The 17,361-nt window shown below is 42.3% G+C and overlaps 1 protein-coding gene across 1 annotated transcript in view; it reads left to right on the plus strand.

Annotated features, from left to right (window-relative positions):
- TBCD (tubulin folding cofactor D) overlaps positions 1 to 17,361 on the plus strand; it is a 105,933-nt gene that overhangs the window by 77,689 nt on the left and 10,883 nt on the right. Inside the window, exons 26-33 of the mRNA XM_066200875.1 lie at positions 348 to 424; positions 1,034 to 1,115; positions 4,746 to 4,864; positions 5,271 to 5,362; positions 6,166 to 6,306; positions 10,725 to 10,808; positions 11,688 to 11,846; positions 12,621 to 12,759. Coding sequence (XP_066056972.1) covers positions 348 to 424; positions 1,034 to 1,115; positions 4,746 to 4,864; positions 5,271 to 5,362; positions 6,166 to 6,306; positions 10,725 to 10,808; positions 11,688 to 11,846; positions 12,621 to 12,759 — 893 coding nt within the window. The remainder of the gene's footprint in view (positions 1 to 347; positions 425 to 1,033; positions 1,116 to 4,745; positions 4,865 to 5,270; positions 5,363 to 6,165; positions 6,307 to 10,724; positions 10,809 to 11,687; positions 11,847 to 12,620; positions 12,760 to 17,361) is intronic.

The raw sequence follows: 17,361 nt of genomic DNA on the forward strand, positions 1-17,361 counted from the left end.
CTTTTCAGAGAAGCAAAATCAATGGGATTGGGTGGCCTAACACATTAAAAAAAGCCAAAAAGACACAAATACTGCAGCAGATGCTGATGCAACTTGAAGATTGGGGTTTTAGCTAAATAATAAATAGAATGTGCAGTACTCAGCATCACCAGGCTTTGGGTGTTCACTGTGGACATGGTAATCCCGTCTGGAGTAGCTGTACTGGGAACGACAGCCTTGTTTGGTTTGGAAAACCAAGGACACAGGTTGATCTGTGTGATTGCTGGTCCATGGAAAAATTAAAGGGAGAATGTTGAAGTTGAGAAAGTAAGAAAAGTTAAAGCTGTTCATGTTCCCTGCTGTTCCAGGTGGTTGGCAGTGGTTAATAAATGACAGTCTGAGACATCTCACTCTTGTTTCCAGTGCTGCACGACAGCATATAAAGGTACAATCATTTTCCTTCTTCATGTGGTCACATTGAATACAGAATTAGAAATACTTTTGCTTTCCTTTGGTGGATTATCCGTAATCTTATCGGTTCTTGAGTGCTTATTTCTTAGATGTGTGAGGAGGGGTATTGACAAAAGCGTATTTTGAATTCCTCAAGGTTCCAGTGGGCCTTTCTGATCAGTACTTGAGCAGTTGTCCCAAAGGTTGTTGTTGTCTGTGCCTCTGCACAGGGTGAGGAGTCCCTGACGGTGCTGGAAGCTGCTCCCCGGTGGCTCTGTGGTCACATTTAGAGGGTCTTTTGCTTCTGTTTTGGTGTGCCTGCAATATGTGTGGTTTCATCTGAACTGAAGATACATTTCATGCATTATTGTTGTTGTCTTAAATGCTAGTTTAGCTCACTGGTCATATTGAAGGAATAAGATTAAAATCTGGTTTTTTCCTTACATAAGTTTCCTTACTAAACCAGTATTGGGAAGAAACAATAAGAAAGAAGATGCCAGTATCTGAAGGGATTTATTTTATTTTTTTTAATCCACTTTCTTTCTCCTTAAAAATTGGAAGAACTTTTGAGGTGAGTGAACGTATTTGTGTGCCTTTGTTGCAGGAGTCTGCAGTGTCTGCCCTGGCTGCTCTGTGCAATGAATTTTACATCAACGAGAGGGGAGAAGCTGATCCAGCTCTGCAGGGTAATGATTCATGTTAAACACAGAGGCACAGAACACTGGGCTGGACCAAACTTGCACTTTGGAGGGATTGCACAGAACGGGGAGGGGCATCTCTGGTTTTAAAGGAACTTAATATTCTTCAGGAAAAAAAACAACTGACAGCTGAAAGTTGCCTGAAAAATGACAGCTGGAAGTGTGAGAAATGTCTCAGAGGTTTTGCTGGCTTCAGACTGGAGGTGAATAGAAGGTACCACCATAAATGAATCTGAGGCAATTTTATGTTGCTTTTCTCTTCCGTACTGTAAAACAAAGAAACAAAGATTGTGTGTTTCTAAAATCCTAGATTTTAACCAAGTGAATCTTTTTCACACCCCGTTTGGATAAACTCTGCCAGAGCTCTTGGCTGATTTACAGAAGAATTGCTAAGGGATAAGAAAAGGATAGAAAAGGACAGCCAGAGTTCTGGTAGATGTGCATGGCAAAGTCTGTGTGTTTGTGTTTGGATCAGCAGTACAGGAGGAGGCTTAAACTTCTCTTAGGGGCATATGAATCAGCATCTTTTTTTACACTGCTTTTCTTGCACCTGTCTTTGTTTCAAGGATCAGATTGTATCACGTCCATCAGAGACAAATTGCTGGATTGCACAGATAAATATTTTAAGAATAACAACATTTATATTCTTTTTTTTTTTTCTGAATGTGACAGTGAATTTACAGATACTTAGTAAAATATTGAATTCTTTTTCTATTTTTTTGCCATTATTGAGTCAGGTTACAAAATACTTTGTTATTTATTTGTCTTAGAGTTGTTCCCAAAATGAACTTGACATTGATCACGTGTATTTACATGCAGTCCATGCCTCAAAGACATTAGGGCTGAATTATAAAAGCAGCCTATCCTGATTTTAAATTACTTTATATAGTGCTAAACTTCTATGTTTTTGTCAAAAAAAACCCCCAAAAAACACAAAAAACCCCTCAAACCCCAAAATGGCCCTTTCCTTCCTGGAGTTTGGCCCTGCCTGCCAGATTCTTTGTGGGCAGCATGGGAACCAAGGCAGATAAAATCCCCACAACCTCAGGAAAGGGTCATGTGTAAAACCAGAACGTGCTGGGCAGGAGGAGGCAGTGCTGAGTCCAAGCAAACAAGCTAAAAATGAGTTGGCTAAAAATGAGTTGAAAAGGTGATAGGTCGAATTTTATGTAAGGATGGAAGTTTCAAGTTTCTGTGAAAGTGGACAGGAAGGCTCAGGCAGGTGCCCAAGTCAGGAAGGAGAAGGGATCTGCTGGAAATTCAGGCTGCAGCTCTTGTTTTACTCATTTAGACCCCTCTGGAGCCTCATTGGTTTTTTCCTGGATTTTAGGTTAATTTTCATCTGGCTTGTGGTTGAAGGGACCGTGGCAATGTGGCCTTGATGGTCTAGGGACACAATTAGGTCAAATTTGTAGATACAAATATAATTTCTCCTTGGACTTTCTAAAGTAGAATTGTGAATTGACAGTTTTTCTGTTGTGGAAAACTCTCTGGTCAGCTCCTCTTGAGTAGCCTTTTATTTGGCCTTGGCTGCACTGGACCCTGCTCCACACATGAAAACAGAAATGTCATTACACGTGCAAGCATCTTTTAAAAAACAAACAAACAAAAAAAGTGTGTTTTATCTCTGTACTGATGAAATTTATACATTTCATGCCTGTCTGTTGTGGGACTGAAATGCAGTAGTAAAAGTCCTCCCCGCAGTGTGTGATGGCTGTGGGTCTGTGTGGAAGCTGCAGTGCAGCAGACATTCAGCACAGTGCCTTAGATAAATCAGTTAAAGCAGGTCTGGACATGATCGAGGGGATTAGGCAAAAAAAACCCCCAAAAAAACAAACCAAAACAAACTTTTGGTAAAATTTAACCAGGGTTTCACTGTTGCTTGATGAAACAGCAATCAAAGGTGCTTTAGCAATTTGACATCCTGGATCTGTCCTTATAAGGCTGCAGCTTTATTGAATCGCTCCTTTTGCCTCTGTTTGTTTTGACCTTCTGTTTGTTTTTTTCTTTTCCTGTCCTAATGTGTTCTGGTTTGGTTTTGCTGACTTTCTCTTTTAATATCCTTTCAGGGTGGGTTGTGTGGAATTAATATTGTAGACGCTTCATGGGGCCTGTTGGTTTCTGAAGCTGAAGGCTCTTAGAAGAATATTAACATTTGCATTACACTTTCCACCGTAATTACTGAGTGGTTATAAGTGAAGAGCTGCTTGTTTGCTGGTCGCTGTGTCGTTTCCATCACTCTTGGAGTTGGAGACTGTCACAGCCTCACTGTTTTAAGATCTTCCTGCTGTCACAGCAAACACTGCATCTTCCTGTGGCCTCAGGACTCTTTAACACCCCGGTGGTTTGGAAGGTTTGAAATAATAGGTGTGCTTATCTGCAGGTATTGCTCACCTCTGGCCAGGGAGGTGGGTCCCTGATGGGAGGGACGAGCTGGGGCCTGTCCACAGCACTGGGGTTTGAAAGAAACGCTGGTGAATTGTGATGAATGGGGAGTTTCTTATGGCAAGTCTTCTTTCTTCCTCGAGCAAATATTGCTCAACCATTTCAGCCTTAGATTACAGTTAGCAGTGGCACAATTATGTAATCTTCCCAGCATCTCTGGTTCTTTTTCTTTGAGGATTAAAAAGTGTCTCTTCAGCAAAGGGATCGATAAGACCACCGTGCTCTTGTCTGAGTCAGAGCTGTGATACTCCAGAAGCTTTTCTGGGGTGCTTTGTTTTTCTCTGCAATTTACAGGAGAGTTTAATGTGAAAAACCAGGAAATAGTGTCTGCAAGTCTGAGATAAGGACTGCAGCAGAAATGTGAACCTGTTCCTGACTTTTCCTCTTTTTATTTTTTTCGTAAGATTTTCTTAAAAATTAAAATTGCCGTTTTCTCCTTGATACCGCTTTACATGTTTCGTGAGGCTCCTTTTTCCACGTCCAGCTGAGTTTATTCCTGTGCCTTTTGACTCTGCTGCTGATTGTAGGGCTGCTGTCCCTGCTGGCTCCTGTGCCAGCACACAGAATCAGAGGGGGAATTTCTTCTTGAGCTTTCTCCTCCAAAACACCCACCTTCATTTATGTCTCTCTATGAAAAAGGATCTGAACTTATCTCACTGTTTAGGTGTGATCTGCGTGTGTGCTCAAACAGGACTCCAATCAGGAGTTTTCTGAGGGAAAACTCTTAAAATAACTGACCTTCACAAACCTGGGGATCTCCTGCCTAACACAGAACACTTATGCAACGATAGAAAATACTGACCTGTAAATATACAAAGAATTTGCTTCCCCGTGCTTACTCAGAAACTTGTGCTTATACTTATTATTTGGATGTCTAAAACTTGATAACTCTAAGTTTCAGGAGTTTGTCTTTTCTCTCTCTGAAATAGTAGGCTTAGTCTAAATACAGAGATTTTTAGACAGAAAACATGAATTCATTCATGTAAAAGTGAACATCTTTTATCATCTTCCTGTAGAAAATTATGGTATTCTGCATTTTAGTTTAACAAATTACAAAAATTTTTGGCTTTTTTTTTTTTTTTAGGGGATCTTTTCCTTATTTTTTCCTTAGCCAGATACAAAATTCTAACGATGTGGTGCTTGCTTTTGACTCTGCAATTGTATTTTTTCCAGATGAGCTGGTGACACAGTACGTTTCAGAACTACAGAACTCAGAGGAAATGATTCGTTGTGGCTTTTCACGGGCTCTTGGGGCCCTTCCAAGATTTCTGCTGAAGGGCAGGCTCCAACAGGTGAGAAAACAGGATCATTGTAATGAGAAGAGGGCAACAAGGCATTTTGAGCGAAACCTGTGACAGTAACCAAATAAATAATAATGGTCATAATTAAAGGTCTTTGTCGAAGGGGCTTGAATGCTAATGTGCAGAAAACCATCATGAGTTGAGCTGGCCATAGTTTCTGATAATTAATGTTTAGTGGTGTTAATGGAAAAGCCAGAGGCTGAATTATCCCTCTGCTATTGGACATTGGTCCAAGGGAAGTGAGAGGTGTGCAGGCGAGTTTTGGATTTGAGGATTCAAACTCTGCTTCCTGCTTGATTCTTTCATCCAGGGTTGAACTCATTTTACTATGATTTCTCAATTTAGCATAGTAAAAAATGCTTTGGAGTTATATGTTTCAATCTTCATATTTTTTCAGGTTTTGGAAGGTCTAAAAAAAGTCACAGTAGTTTCCCCTGCAGACGTGAGCTTTGCTGAATCCAGGAGAGATGCCTTAATAGCAATTGCAAAGTAGGTTTCTCTTTTCATCCCTGCTTTTGGCTAATTTTAAATCTTTCTGTAGAAGCTTTCTCCTATTCATTGAGCTGGGAGCATGAGTCGTGAAATCAGTTATACTGTCACGCACGCACACATATTGACTGCGTATCCATCACTCAATTTATTTTTGATTCGGAGGATTGCCACACACCTGACTGTGGACTACAGCTCTGATGGTGCTGTCAGGTTTTTATCAGTTAACTGACTACCTAGAGTATGGTTTAATATTTGCCTTTCCCATGGGCTGTAATTTAATGAGCTTTACTGAGGAGGAAGAAGATACGTTTTTTCCACAATCTTAAAAAGATTGAATTGATTGAAAGAAATTGTGACTTTTATTTAAAGGAATATTTCCTGTGTTGAAGGTCACAGTGCAGTTAATAGTGTGCATTAATATTTTATGCTCTTAAACTGTTACATTGCTAAAAACCCCTGTGTAAAGAAGTTCAATATCAGGTTCAATGCACATTGTGTTGGTCTTTTGCTCTTCTTCCTGGCTTCGTTTGAAGGAGAGTTCAGAGGCTGACAGAGACTGAAGCATGTTCCTTTTTGCAGTGTTATAAATGTGAAAGCAGCCTACTTCCCTGCTGAGATCTTAGCCTTGCCGGTGTTCCTTTGAACCCAAACACTGCTCAGAAATCCTCAGGTCAAACACAGCACAGAAATATTCCTCATTCCATCTGCAGCGGATGTTACAGGTGCTGGGAATTTTATTCAGCCACATAACAAAGGTTGATCTCGCCTTCCATCCCTTCTTTTCCTCTTTTTTTCCGAAGGGTTTGCCGGACGGTGGGTGTGAAGGGAGATGGATCCCAGCAGGAATATGTCTGCAGGGAGAACGTTGATCAGATTTATGCCACGCTGCTCGCCGGCGTCACCGACTACACCACCGACAGCCGGGGGGACGTTGGAGGATGGTAAGGTGGGGCTAAAATCCAGGGCCATGTTTGGTGTCTAATGAAAACCTGATGGGTTTTCAAAACCTCTTAGAAACCAAGAGCTCCAGGCCTTTGGAGATTTGAGCCTGGGTAGGAATTAGGAATGCACAGCAGGAAGAGAAGTAGAAAGCGAGAGGTGAGGCTGACGTGTTTTGGTTGTCCGTCCTCAGACTTTGGGAATATGGAGACTGATATGTTCAAAACCGAAGTTAAGCCTTTTTCTGGTTCTCTGGATGACATTATTTCTTTTTACTGAATACCAGGAATGTATTCAAGGATTTAAAACTAAACCTCTCTTTATTTGAACCAACACATTTGGTCCTGCCTGCTGTCTCCTGCTGCACGTTCCTGTTGTGGGGATTTTTTGCCAGGAGAGGGAGCAGCTGCATAACGTGTTGAGAGGGATAAAAACTCTCAATTGAGCTGCAGCATCACTGAATCTTTTGTAAGTTTAGGGTTTCAGTGACTTCAGATATGAGACTGCGTAAACAAATCATAAATCTATAGGAATATGTCTGCCGATGTGAAATCTGTGGTATAGGTAGATTAATAAGTTTAGTAAACTTAATAAGATTAATAAAATCTTAGTAATATTTGGTCTATAGCAACCTTATTTTCATGGCATTCCTCAGTCTTCAAGGTCCCCCTAATATACAAAGAAGATTCAGTGTGCAACACTGCATCCCTCTGAATGCTCTGTATTCCTTCAGGAGCAGTGATCTGGAAAGGCAGTTTCAAAATTCGTGACTGTAAAGGCTCGTGTCCTTCTTTGGGTTTGTGTTTCATTTCCAAAGAAGCTCTAATTGGGGATGTGGCAGCACTTACTGATTGGACGTTCCTGCCAACTTTGAATGGAGAGATCATGAAGAGTTCATGTTATTCATGCCAACCTGTGGAATTACACAGCATGGAAATACGGATCTTGCAAACCAAACATACTCCTGTCAGGGTACTTTTCTGCACATATTTGTGGGCAAAATATGCCCAGCCTCAAGTAGTACCTGTTAATAAAAAGCATTAAATTATCCTAATTCAGAAACAAGTCCAGTATCAGCAGATTTAAAATGCTCTTGGATGCTGTGTGGAAGCCTCAGAGCAGTAACACTCAGTATAGAGAAGCCATGAACTCTGTAAATGGATGTTATAGAGTAATTTTAATTGTCTTTTATTTGTTGGCAGTTGACTTTGAGTACAATGCTGGGTTTGAAAAGGCCACTTAATTTTATCGTCCGAATCCATAATTCTAATTTGAAAGTGTGCAAATCTATGTTGCTTTTAGGTACAAAGAATCAGCCTTGTTTAACCTGTGGGTGATACTGTTTGTGTGGTATGCTAATGAAGTGGTAAAATACATGTATTTGACCTGTCTGGCAGCTGCGTGGAGTATCTCAGGGTACAGAGACGTGTATTCAGGATTTTAAATTAACAACCCATTGATAGTTCAGGTCTAGTATCTGCCTCTGCTTTCGTTACATTCCAGGCAGGAATGGGCAAGTGCCTGAAAAGTGCTGGTAAGAAATAATTCTGCTGCTTGAAAAGAGTTTGTTATTTTCCCAGCTTTTTGAAGAAGTTCTTGTCCAACAGCGCTGAGCCACGTGGAGTGTTTGAGGGGGTTGTGTCAGTCATATCTGTGCAGAGAGTTTGAATGAAATAAAAGCTTCAGACAGTCGCTGCCTTCTTCTTTGAAGGATGTTTCCAGCAGCGGTGTATGAACAGGAAAGTGGCTGTGCCTGTCCCTGGCCAAGCCCAGCAGGGTGACATGTGCTGCCCAACCTGGCAACGTTTTGGTCAGGCTCAGATTTGTTACGTCCTGTTTAGAGCTCTGTCCTAGTCAGTCTTAACTTCAGGGGCATTATTTCATTTGGTAGCTCCAGGTTTGCTTTAAAACGGGGGGGAAAAAAAAGTTAATGGCAGTGCCATTGTCCTTTCTAGGATTCCTGGTTAGGCTTGAACAGGGCAGATGCTGTGAGGTACGTTTGTGATAACCAAATGGGATGGGAGCTGCTGCAGCACAGCCTGTAACCACCTCTTGTCTTGTGTAGGGAGAAAAGCTGTGATTGGGCTTTTTTTACAATGTGCCCCATGCTGGATTGTTCCTTGCCGGTGATCATGGGCAGGGAGCAGTCAAACCACAGTCAGACCTTGCTGGTTGTGCTCTGTGAGTGTCAGATCTCAGCAGTTCCAGCCTGGGCTGCAATAACTGTAAATAACTTCTCTGCCTTTGCACAGGGAGGGAAGTGTCAGTTCTGCAGCACAAAGCAGAGGAAAGGTGCTTTGTGCCATGTCATCACTGGGCACCTCTGTCCCTGCTGAGCCTTGTCCCTTGAGCACTTCATTGCAATATTTACAGGCGTGTTGGGAAAGTTCATGGCACAAATACTGCAGGCTGCTCTCAGCCTTAGCTGGGGTTCGTGTGTTTGGAATTTCCCTGTTTTCTGTAGTGGTATCCAGCTTCTCAGCTGGTAAAATCGTACAGCAGGGAAATAGTAACACGGGGCAGGAAATCAGAGATCAGGAGGTGTTTGACGTTTCCTTAGGAGAGGAAACAAGGATGCAAACTAGTGAGGATCAGGAGCAGGTCATTCCAGCTCCCACAAGGAAGGAGCTTGGCTTTCCCTGCAGAATAGAGAAGCAGGAGGGAGGTGAATGTGCCTGGAACACAAGACAGGGCTGGGTGTAGCTGACAGAAAAGGCAAGAGCGATAATACAGGGTGGGGAGGCAGAGAAAAGGAAGAGATACTGAGCTTTGTGTTCTCCAAGCCGGGTGAGATACTGAAGAAGATGAGGACCTGGCTAAGTGTAATTAGGTATTCAACTTAACTTCCACTTGTCTGAGAGCTCCCACTGCAGTTGTTTATCCTTCATCTGCCTGCTCATTTCAAAACAAAACAAAACATCGTGGTGCTTTCAAAGAAATCCCGAGGAAATTAAATTCCCAACATCTATTAAAATTCAAATGTGCTTTGGGCACCAGATACTTTTTTTTTTTTTTTTGGGGGGCTGCTTTGGGCAATTCCAGTCAAAATCAAGTCAAGAAACATGTAAATCAGAGGGGGAAGGGGGATCCTTTCTCGTGGCAAACTCTTGGCTGCTGAAGGCTTTTGTGGCCTCTCAAATATCAGCGCTTTCTCATTCTGTTTCTTCTAAACCAGTGAATAAGATGGAAAGATACGGAGACAAATGCCGTTTCTCTGGAGAGACCTTGTCTTTTTTTGTGTAATTGTTGTCTTTTTTTAATAGAGTTGTGGGAAAGTTTCACCAACTGGACTCTGCATATGCAAACTTTACCTTTCTTTTGACAGATTGTTTGCTGGGACATGCCTGATCTGTCTACAGGTGTTAGACATGAATATCTAAGTCAGATATGATACAAAAAACTAGTAAAACATAAGCCGAGTGAAAGACTGCCAGACTTGCTTTGGAAAAAAAATGATGTAATTTACCTTTTTACCATTATAACAAATGTCCCACCCAGTTTTAGATTGCACCTGCAACTATTTTCAAGTTGGATATCAGCAAGAGGAGTATTTGTTTTCATAGAAGGCTGGTGGGCCTTTTCAAATATTTATATATTTTCCTTTTTTAAAAAACTGTTCCTGAGAAAGGATGACATTACTCTGAGTTACTGGTGGAGTGAACATGCTGGGCCTGGTCTCGTGCAGGGTCATGTAACCCACTGAGGTATTGCCCTTGTCTTAAGGAAGGAACCACTTTTAAAAACTCATGGATTGACAAGACGTGGTTTAAAACAAGCATACTGGGATTTTTAAATTGAAATTACTTTTTTTAAAATTGTATTTAGACAACAGAGGAAGGGAGCAGATCATCATCTAGATAAGACTCACTTCAAGCACAACTTAGTATTACTTTGGTCAAACATTTCATTAAATTAATTATTGTTTAGCATAGAGATTTAAGCCACTCTTGAGTCACAACTCGTTTTTAATGTTGGAAATACTAAGCTTGAAAATCTACAAGAATGTGTCAGTCTTGACAGTGTTCAGTATCTGACTGTCAAAATGCGGGTTGGCCTTTTCAGAAAATAATTTGAAGCAGACAGAGCACTTAAATTTAAATACATCTACTTGCACACGAAACATTGCTAATCATTATCAGCTTTAACCTTCTTAAAATAAAGAGTAAGCCTGCTGCCATCTGGCTGCAATCCAAACCAGGCTGCTGAGGCAGGGGTGTCTGTTGGACCCTCGGTGCAATGTCAGCTTCGTTTCCCAGGGTGGGACTGGGGGGGACACTCCTTGTCCTCCCAGGATATGGGAACTGCTCTCTGAGGTCATGGCTGTTGTTACGGTGAATTTTTTGCTGGTGTCTTCACCTGACTGCTGTATTTATTGACATAAGGGCTGCTGGAGCTCCTCTGATCTGTCTGTGTCTCCCAGGGTGCGTGAAGCTGCCATGACCAGCCTGATGGAAGTGACGCTGCTGCTGGTGCAGAACGAGGCAGAGCTGATTCATGCCAACACGTATGTACTGTGGCTGAGCCCCCAGAGCCGCAGCCAGGCCCTGCAGGAATGCAGTCAGTGCTCGGACACTCTGTGCTCCCTCCTTTGTGGAGTGGGACAGGACCTTGACAGAAGCGTGTTGAGCCCGTGCAGATGTGTGGAGGATGTTGCATCTGGTTTGGAAAGCACAGGATTCTCTAAGAATACACTGCTCACTGGTGCCCGTTTTCAGGGGCTTCCTCCTGTTCATCTGTTTGTACACAGGTTGTCCAAAAAAGCATTCCTGCCAGCTGGATCCCATTTTCTAAATATTCTAGGCCTTGGTGTAGGAATGAAGGAATTCCAGCTGCTTTTACTGTCACTAGTGGCCCTTTCTGAAGGGTAAAGGGCCTTGTGGGACACAGGACTGTAGCTGAAAGTTTAGTTGTGAACATAAACAAAACAGGATATTGGTAAAAACTCGCCAGAATTGAAGAAGTGATTTACTTGGGATATGTAAGATAGACCTTACCCTCTGCTACATGTGCAGTTTTCTACTTCAAAATGTGCTTTTCTCCAAGTTCTGCTCTATTTCCGTCTGAAATGTAGCAGCTCAGCCAAGCCATAAAGCACTTTGTTATCTTTCTGGATGAAATGTGGGGCAGTGTATGTATAAGGTGGATAAAATACTCTGTGACATTAATTGTCATGCTGGTTTTTGATTGATTGATCTGTGGAAGAGAAAGCCTCAAGATTCTGTCACCACGTGGATGTCTTAAATCACTTTTATGTTCATTCTGAAGAGTTAAACCAGAATACTTTCCTAGCAGGATCATTCTTATTCATTTAATTGAAACAATTTAAATCTAAATACACATTCTACTGCTTAAATTTTCTGATTAATTGTTTTCTTCTGTATAGCTGCAAGCAGATTATGTGCTGGCTGGCTCAGCAGTCAGCTGAAAAAATAGATAAATTCCGAGCTCATGCAGGATCTGTGTTCCTCACTCTTCTGCACTTTGACCATCCTCCAGTTCCTCACATCCCTCATCGACAAGAGCTCGAGAGGATATTTCCAAGGTAAGATACTGAAAAGTATCCTAAACCAAAGAAACTAAAAGATAAATGCACGCAGTTACACCTGAACCAAGCAACCTGAGGTAATTTTTGTGCCCAAATGCCCGATATCTCTGTGGAGGAATATTTGGTGTTGTTTGTCAGGATTTCATTGAATTGTCCTATGAATGTGCATGAGCAAACTTTTTTCCTCAACTGGAAAGCGTTGATCATAATGAAAGTTTTTAATGAACTGCATTGTTTTAACCAAGCTCTAGTTGCAGTAGTTTTCCAAGATGAGACTTTCTAGTTAAAGCAAGAGTGAGAGCAACTCACTCCTGAGTGGTGATAGTGATACTTGGTGGGAGTGAGGAATGTCCAGCTCTGTGTTTGGGAGAGCCTCAGCCTGCTGTGACTGCAAGTGCTCTGTCTGTGAGGCTGCTGACCATCATCATCAGTGCTGGGAGGGTGTGTTGTCTTTCCTGGGAGAGCTGGGTAGCTGCTGGTGGGAGACAGCACAGAATGAAAAGTGCAGAAAGAAACTTGTTTGAAACTTGAATGTAGGCCAAAGCCTCTGGAGAAAAGGAACCTGCAGTTCACATCTTACCAGGATCAGAAAAGGATTTGAAGATCCCTTCACTTCACTGGCAGCGGCTGAAGCTTTGATTTGTATTTTCCCCATGTGCTCAAAAACCAATGTCTGCTTTGATATTTAGGTGATTCAGAGACCTTCTTCACTGGTGGGGAGGAGCAAAGCAGTGCACCCACACGAGGTGATTCTTTCCCTTCCCCTTCCAGGTGGGAGAAGGAGACGCTGAACTGGAACGCGGCGTCGGAAGCTTTCCCTCGCATCACGCAGCTCCTGGGGCTGCCAGCCTACCAGTACCACGTGCTGCTGGGGCTCTCTGTGTCTGTGGGGGGACTCACTGAGACCACGGTGAGAGCACCCCTCTGCTTCTAAACCTGCTGCCCTTCCTGGCTTTCATCTGAGAAGGATCATTATCCTGATGTGCTGGGCGGGGAACGAGGAGGGAGGGTGTTTGTTCCTCCTCTCCTGGCCTGGCAGGATCCGAGAGTTCCATCCCCACAAATCCCAGCCCTGTGCTGACTCTCCCAGCTGGGGTCAGAGTGCAAGGGGATTGCTCTTCTCAAATGAGGTGAAAGCCACTTCATTTCTATTAACTGTTAGTTGTCTGTAGGTGTTAACAGCTGCACAGGTTTCTTTTTTAAATTATTGTCGATACGTTTTCTACGAAAATACCAGTCAGAAGTTCCGTTACCGAGAAATATCATTCAAGTGTCTGCCTCAATCCTCTGAGCTTTTCAATCCTTACTTCATTCTTCTGGCATGAACAATCTCCTTATCACTGGCTTTGGCAGTCTACTATGCTGCCAAATTTTTCCCCACTTCATTATAATTTCAGTGTATCCTTCTGTCCTTATGTTACAACTTGCATTGGTAGTTTCGGAATCCTTGGTTTCCAGATATTTGGCTTATAACATTTTTGGATTTGTTGTAGCCAGAGATGTAAAATACAAGGACACAATTTTAGGGGTAAGGACATGGTTCAGTATGAAACCACAGAGAAATATCAGACCAGTAACAGAATATTTTGGACTGTCAGTTAAGTCTTTAAATCCCAGTGGCCCTGTAACACGAGGAGGAGGCTGTTAGTCAGCACCCCAACAGCGGTTAAGAGTGTTTCTAATTAAGATTTCCATCTCAAATTGAGAAAACTGGTAGGAAAGTGAAAAGCGCTGGGAAACAGAGTTTTTGTGGAGGGGGAACAGCTCCTGCTGGGTCACAGAAAGAGGGAGTTAAAATCACCTGGAGCTTGTCTCCCTTGTCAGTCACAGTGATGTTTTTTGGCCCAGTGCGGTGGGTTCTGCTCGTGGGATCAAGGGATGTCTCTGAGCCTTGGGGTCTGATGGAGCAGAGCAATCCCTGTCTGTGCAGTCCCTTGTATTTAAACCAATTCTGAGCATTTAAATGCTTCTAAAATGGCAACTAATTAGATGAAAATGGCTATTTTGAAACTTTGAAAACATGTGTGTGTTGGTTTGTGACAGTAATTATCAGATAGACAATGTAACTCTTAACAGATTTCTTTAATAGCAAACATGCTCATGAAATTCAGCTTTCAGTCAAACACAGTTAATTATAGGAGGCTCCACCAAAACCAAAGTTATTTGTCTAAGTATAAAAAGGAGGAAAGTTTTGGAGAAACAGACATTCTGGCTGCTAGCTGGGGTCAGAGGAAAATTCTTATTCTTTTTTTTTTTTTTTTCAGCCCTGGTTGCATTTAGTTGTGAAAAGTTGGAACAGTTCAGTTACATGCAGCTCCCTGCCCTTGTTACCGTCTGCCAGTGTGTTAAGGGGAACCTGCAGGGTTCTCAGACTGTGATTGTGAAATGTTAACTTTCCTGTGATCCTCCAGTTTTCTTTAACACTAAAGGCTTCTTCTGGCTAAAATATTCTCAAGGGGTTTAGGAAGAGGATGACCTAATTCTGTCTTGAGTCAGCTAGAAAGGCCGGGGAGGGCACTTACACTTGGGAGTGGATGTGTGTGGTGAATTACTTTTAATATCTAAAATGTGATATAGAAATTAGAACTGATGTGTTTTACAGTGACTGGTATTTGAACTACTCTGTCAAAGCCTGTTGCATTCTTTGCTCACTACCCAGAGACTGATTTAAAACACTGATAGAAAATTTTAAGACCAACCCTGATAAATCCATATGAAAGAAGCAGCTTTTTAAAATCTTGGATGGAGGAAAAGAATTATTGGAATATGTGTTCTTGCAGTAATGTGTGTGTTCTTGGGACTGTCTTCCCTCTCTCACTTCAAAAACATCTGTGCACATACACGCATGGACATGGAAGTCAGAGAGAAGATTCTTGTATATACTGCGAGATAATCTGAGTTCAGATGTCAGTTTGTCTTTGAGTCATCTCAGGGAATTAACTGGAGAAAGGCTCTCTTGTAATTCCGTGCTCAGTGGCAGTTTGGCTGCAGCTAAAATTGCTCTGCAGTATATTTAGCAAGAGTAGTTCTTTGTTTGGCTTTTTAAAGAGATTTTCTGGAATGAGCCGTGTGGGGTCTCTGAAGTGTTTTGGTGGCAGTGGGGCTGCTGGAAGAATTGTAGCTCAAGCATTGGAAATAATCTGGGAAAACAGAAGATGTCATTCCCTGTGGGATTTGGCACTCTGCTCCATCACCACGGTTCAAAGGGCACTTTCTCTGTGTAAAAGAATCTTCTAATTATACATCTGGCCCACAGTGATGCATATTTCTTATGGCTGCATAAAACCCCTCAGTCTGTGGAGATCAGATGTACAATGCTGGTCTTTCTCCTGTGCACAAACCCTGCAGTTTCAGGGGTCAGGATATAATTTTGATATAATTTCATTATTGTTGAACTACATCACATTCAGAATTTTGTCGAAGCACAGAACGTCCCGTGATTACCCCTCCCCATTACAGAGTGAAAATTGCATTTTGAAATGGTATAGAAATTGTAAGAAAAGCCTTTAAAAAAAAAAAAAGGAACAACATATTCTGAACTCTTCAAGTTCCTCCCAGGCAATACCTGAGCTGTGTTACTGTGTTAGATCTCACAGACAAAAATATTGGGATGTTAGCAGATGATATTCTAAAGCATCTGGTTACTGGGACAAATTGTGTGCAAATCAGTGCTTATTTGGCGGAAGAAATGGACCCCAAATCCTCTTTTCTTGGTTGAGAGTTCTTGAGCAAAATACACTTGGGCATGATTCCGGGCATTCTTTTCTTACAGAGAAAAAACCCAGTGTGAATTATGATATTCCTACTTCATGTAAGGTGTCACTGCTGCCGAGTACAAACCAGAGCCCGTGGATGTGGATCAGGTGTCTAAATCACTGATGGCTGCTGAGCTTTTGGATGGAACAGATGCTCTATTACAAACTGGATGCCTGAGCTCATTCTTTTTGACTGTACCAGTCCCACCTGTTGCCTCAAACCTGGTTTTAGGACTCTAAGTAACCTGCAAATAACCTGTTTTGCAAAGGTGACTGGGAAGAGTTGCATGAAGGTTTGTGTAGAAACCACGCCAGGCGCCTGCCCAGAGCTGCAGGTGCCTCTGAGCTTGCTGGAGCTGAGTTCTCATCCTTGGGCCCTGCTTCAGCAGGTTAAATCTTCAGGACTTGAATTCTCATCAGGTGAGGGGTGCCTTTGAGCACTGCTCTCTGCACTGTGCATCTCCTGCTGCTGCAGGATCTGCTCTTGGCTTCAGTGCTGGGGGAGTCGTGCCTTGGCAAACCCTGGTTTTGCTGTTTCATAAGAACAAGATCATTCTCAGGCCTCCTCTTGCATTTGTATCCAAAGCTGTCCCAGTTCCAGCCCGTTCACCTCCTAATTTCCTTTCCCAGTCCTTGTGGAACTCCAGGGAAAGGTAAATGTCCCGCGTTTGATGTAGTGTGAATGTGTGTTCTGCATAGATGAGGAGGACATTTGGAAATGTTCTTCTCTGCAAATACTCAGGAGCAGTTAAGATTACAGCTCAGATACTGAGGCTGGGACAAAAGGAGTTCACCTGAGGGGGAAATAAGGATTTAACCTGCTCACGTCACGTTGTTATGCCGGAGTTCCTGCCAGTATTGGGAAAATGCCCCATTTTTCAATCTCCCAAGCAGTTACATGATGGATTATCCACACCTGTACTTTTGTATTGTTTAGTTCCTTGTGCTGTCCTCATTCTCCAGTGTTTCTGACATCCTGCTGCTCTGCCTTGGTTTGACACACCCCACCTGGAGCTGTGCTTGTTGCCCTTTACTTTCATGCCCTTTCTTGCCTTTTCAAGTCATTTGGATCTGCAGAGAAAACACTGAGTCGTTCAGCTTCCTTAAAAAAAAAAAATGGTGTGAGATCTCTGAGACAGTGTAAGAGACAAAAGGAATAGGAGAGAAAATGACACCACCTAAGATTTTTTTCTGAGATGGGATTTGTTGTCCTTGGTGTCGATCTCTGCCCTTGGAAGGTGTTAAGACAAAATATTTATTCTTTGTTTATAATAGTGTTAAATACACAGATTGTTTTAAAGGGTTGCATATCATAATTAGGCAGGTTTTGAGTTTTCAGGAAATCTCTCTTACAGTTGTGTATCCTGTGGAGACCTTTCAGTGTCAGGGCCCAGTTTATGCTTCAAGCAAACACCACATTTGACTTGAGGCTGTGGAACAGGCTGCCAAAATTGAGTGATGGCACTGGGGTTGCGGGTGTGGAGTTTGAGTTGTGTGATCTCACAGGGGGAAAACCAGATTTGGGATTTCAGTGTGTACTAATGCATGTGAATTAAGATGGAGGATTTTGGGTATTATCTAAGTCCTTCTTCTTCACCTTCTTCCTTCATGGTTTCACGTGGTTTTCTGTAATTGGGTGAAAAAGGTCCACGCTGCGGGCCTTGGGTGGTCATTATTGGGTCAGAAATGTAAATAATACAGGTGTCACCTCGTTACTGGGTAATTATCACTTAAATAACCTTAGAAAGAGTTAGAGG

The sequence above is a fragment of the Chamaea fasciata genome, unplaced genomic scaffold (genome assembly GCF_029207755.1).
Source record: "Chamaea fasciata isolate MVZ Bird 193981 ecotype frontalis unplaced genomic scaffold, bChaFas1.0.hap1 SCAF_19, whole genome shotgun sequence".
Taxonomy (NCBI): Eukaryota; Metazoa; Chordata; class Aves; order Passeriformes; family Sylviidae; genus Chamaea; species Chamaea fasciata.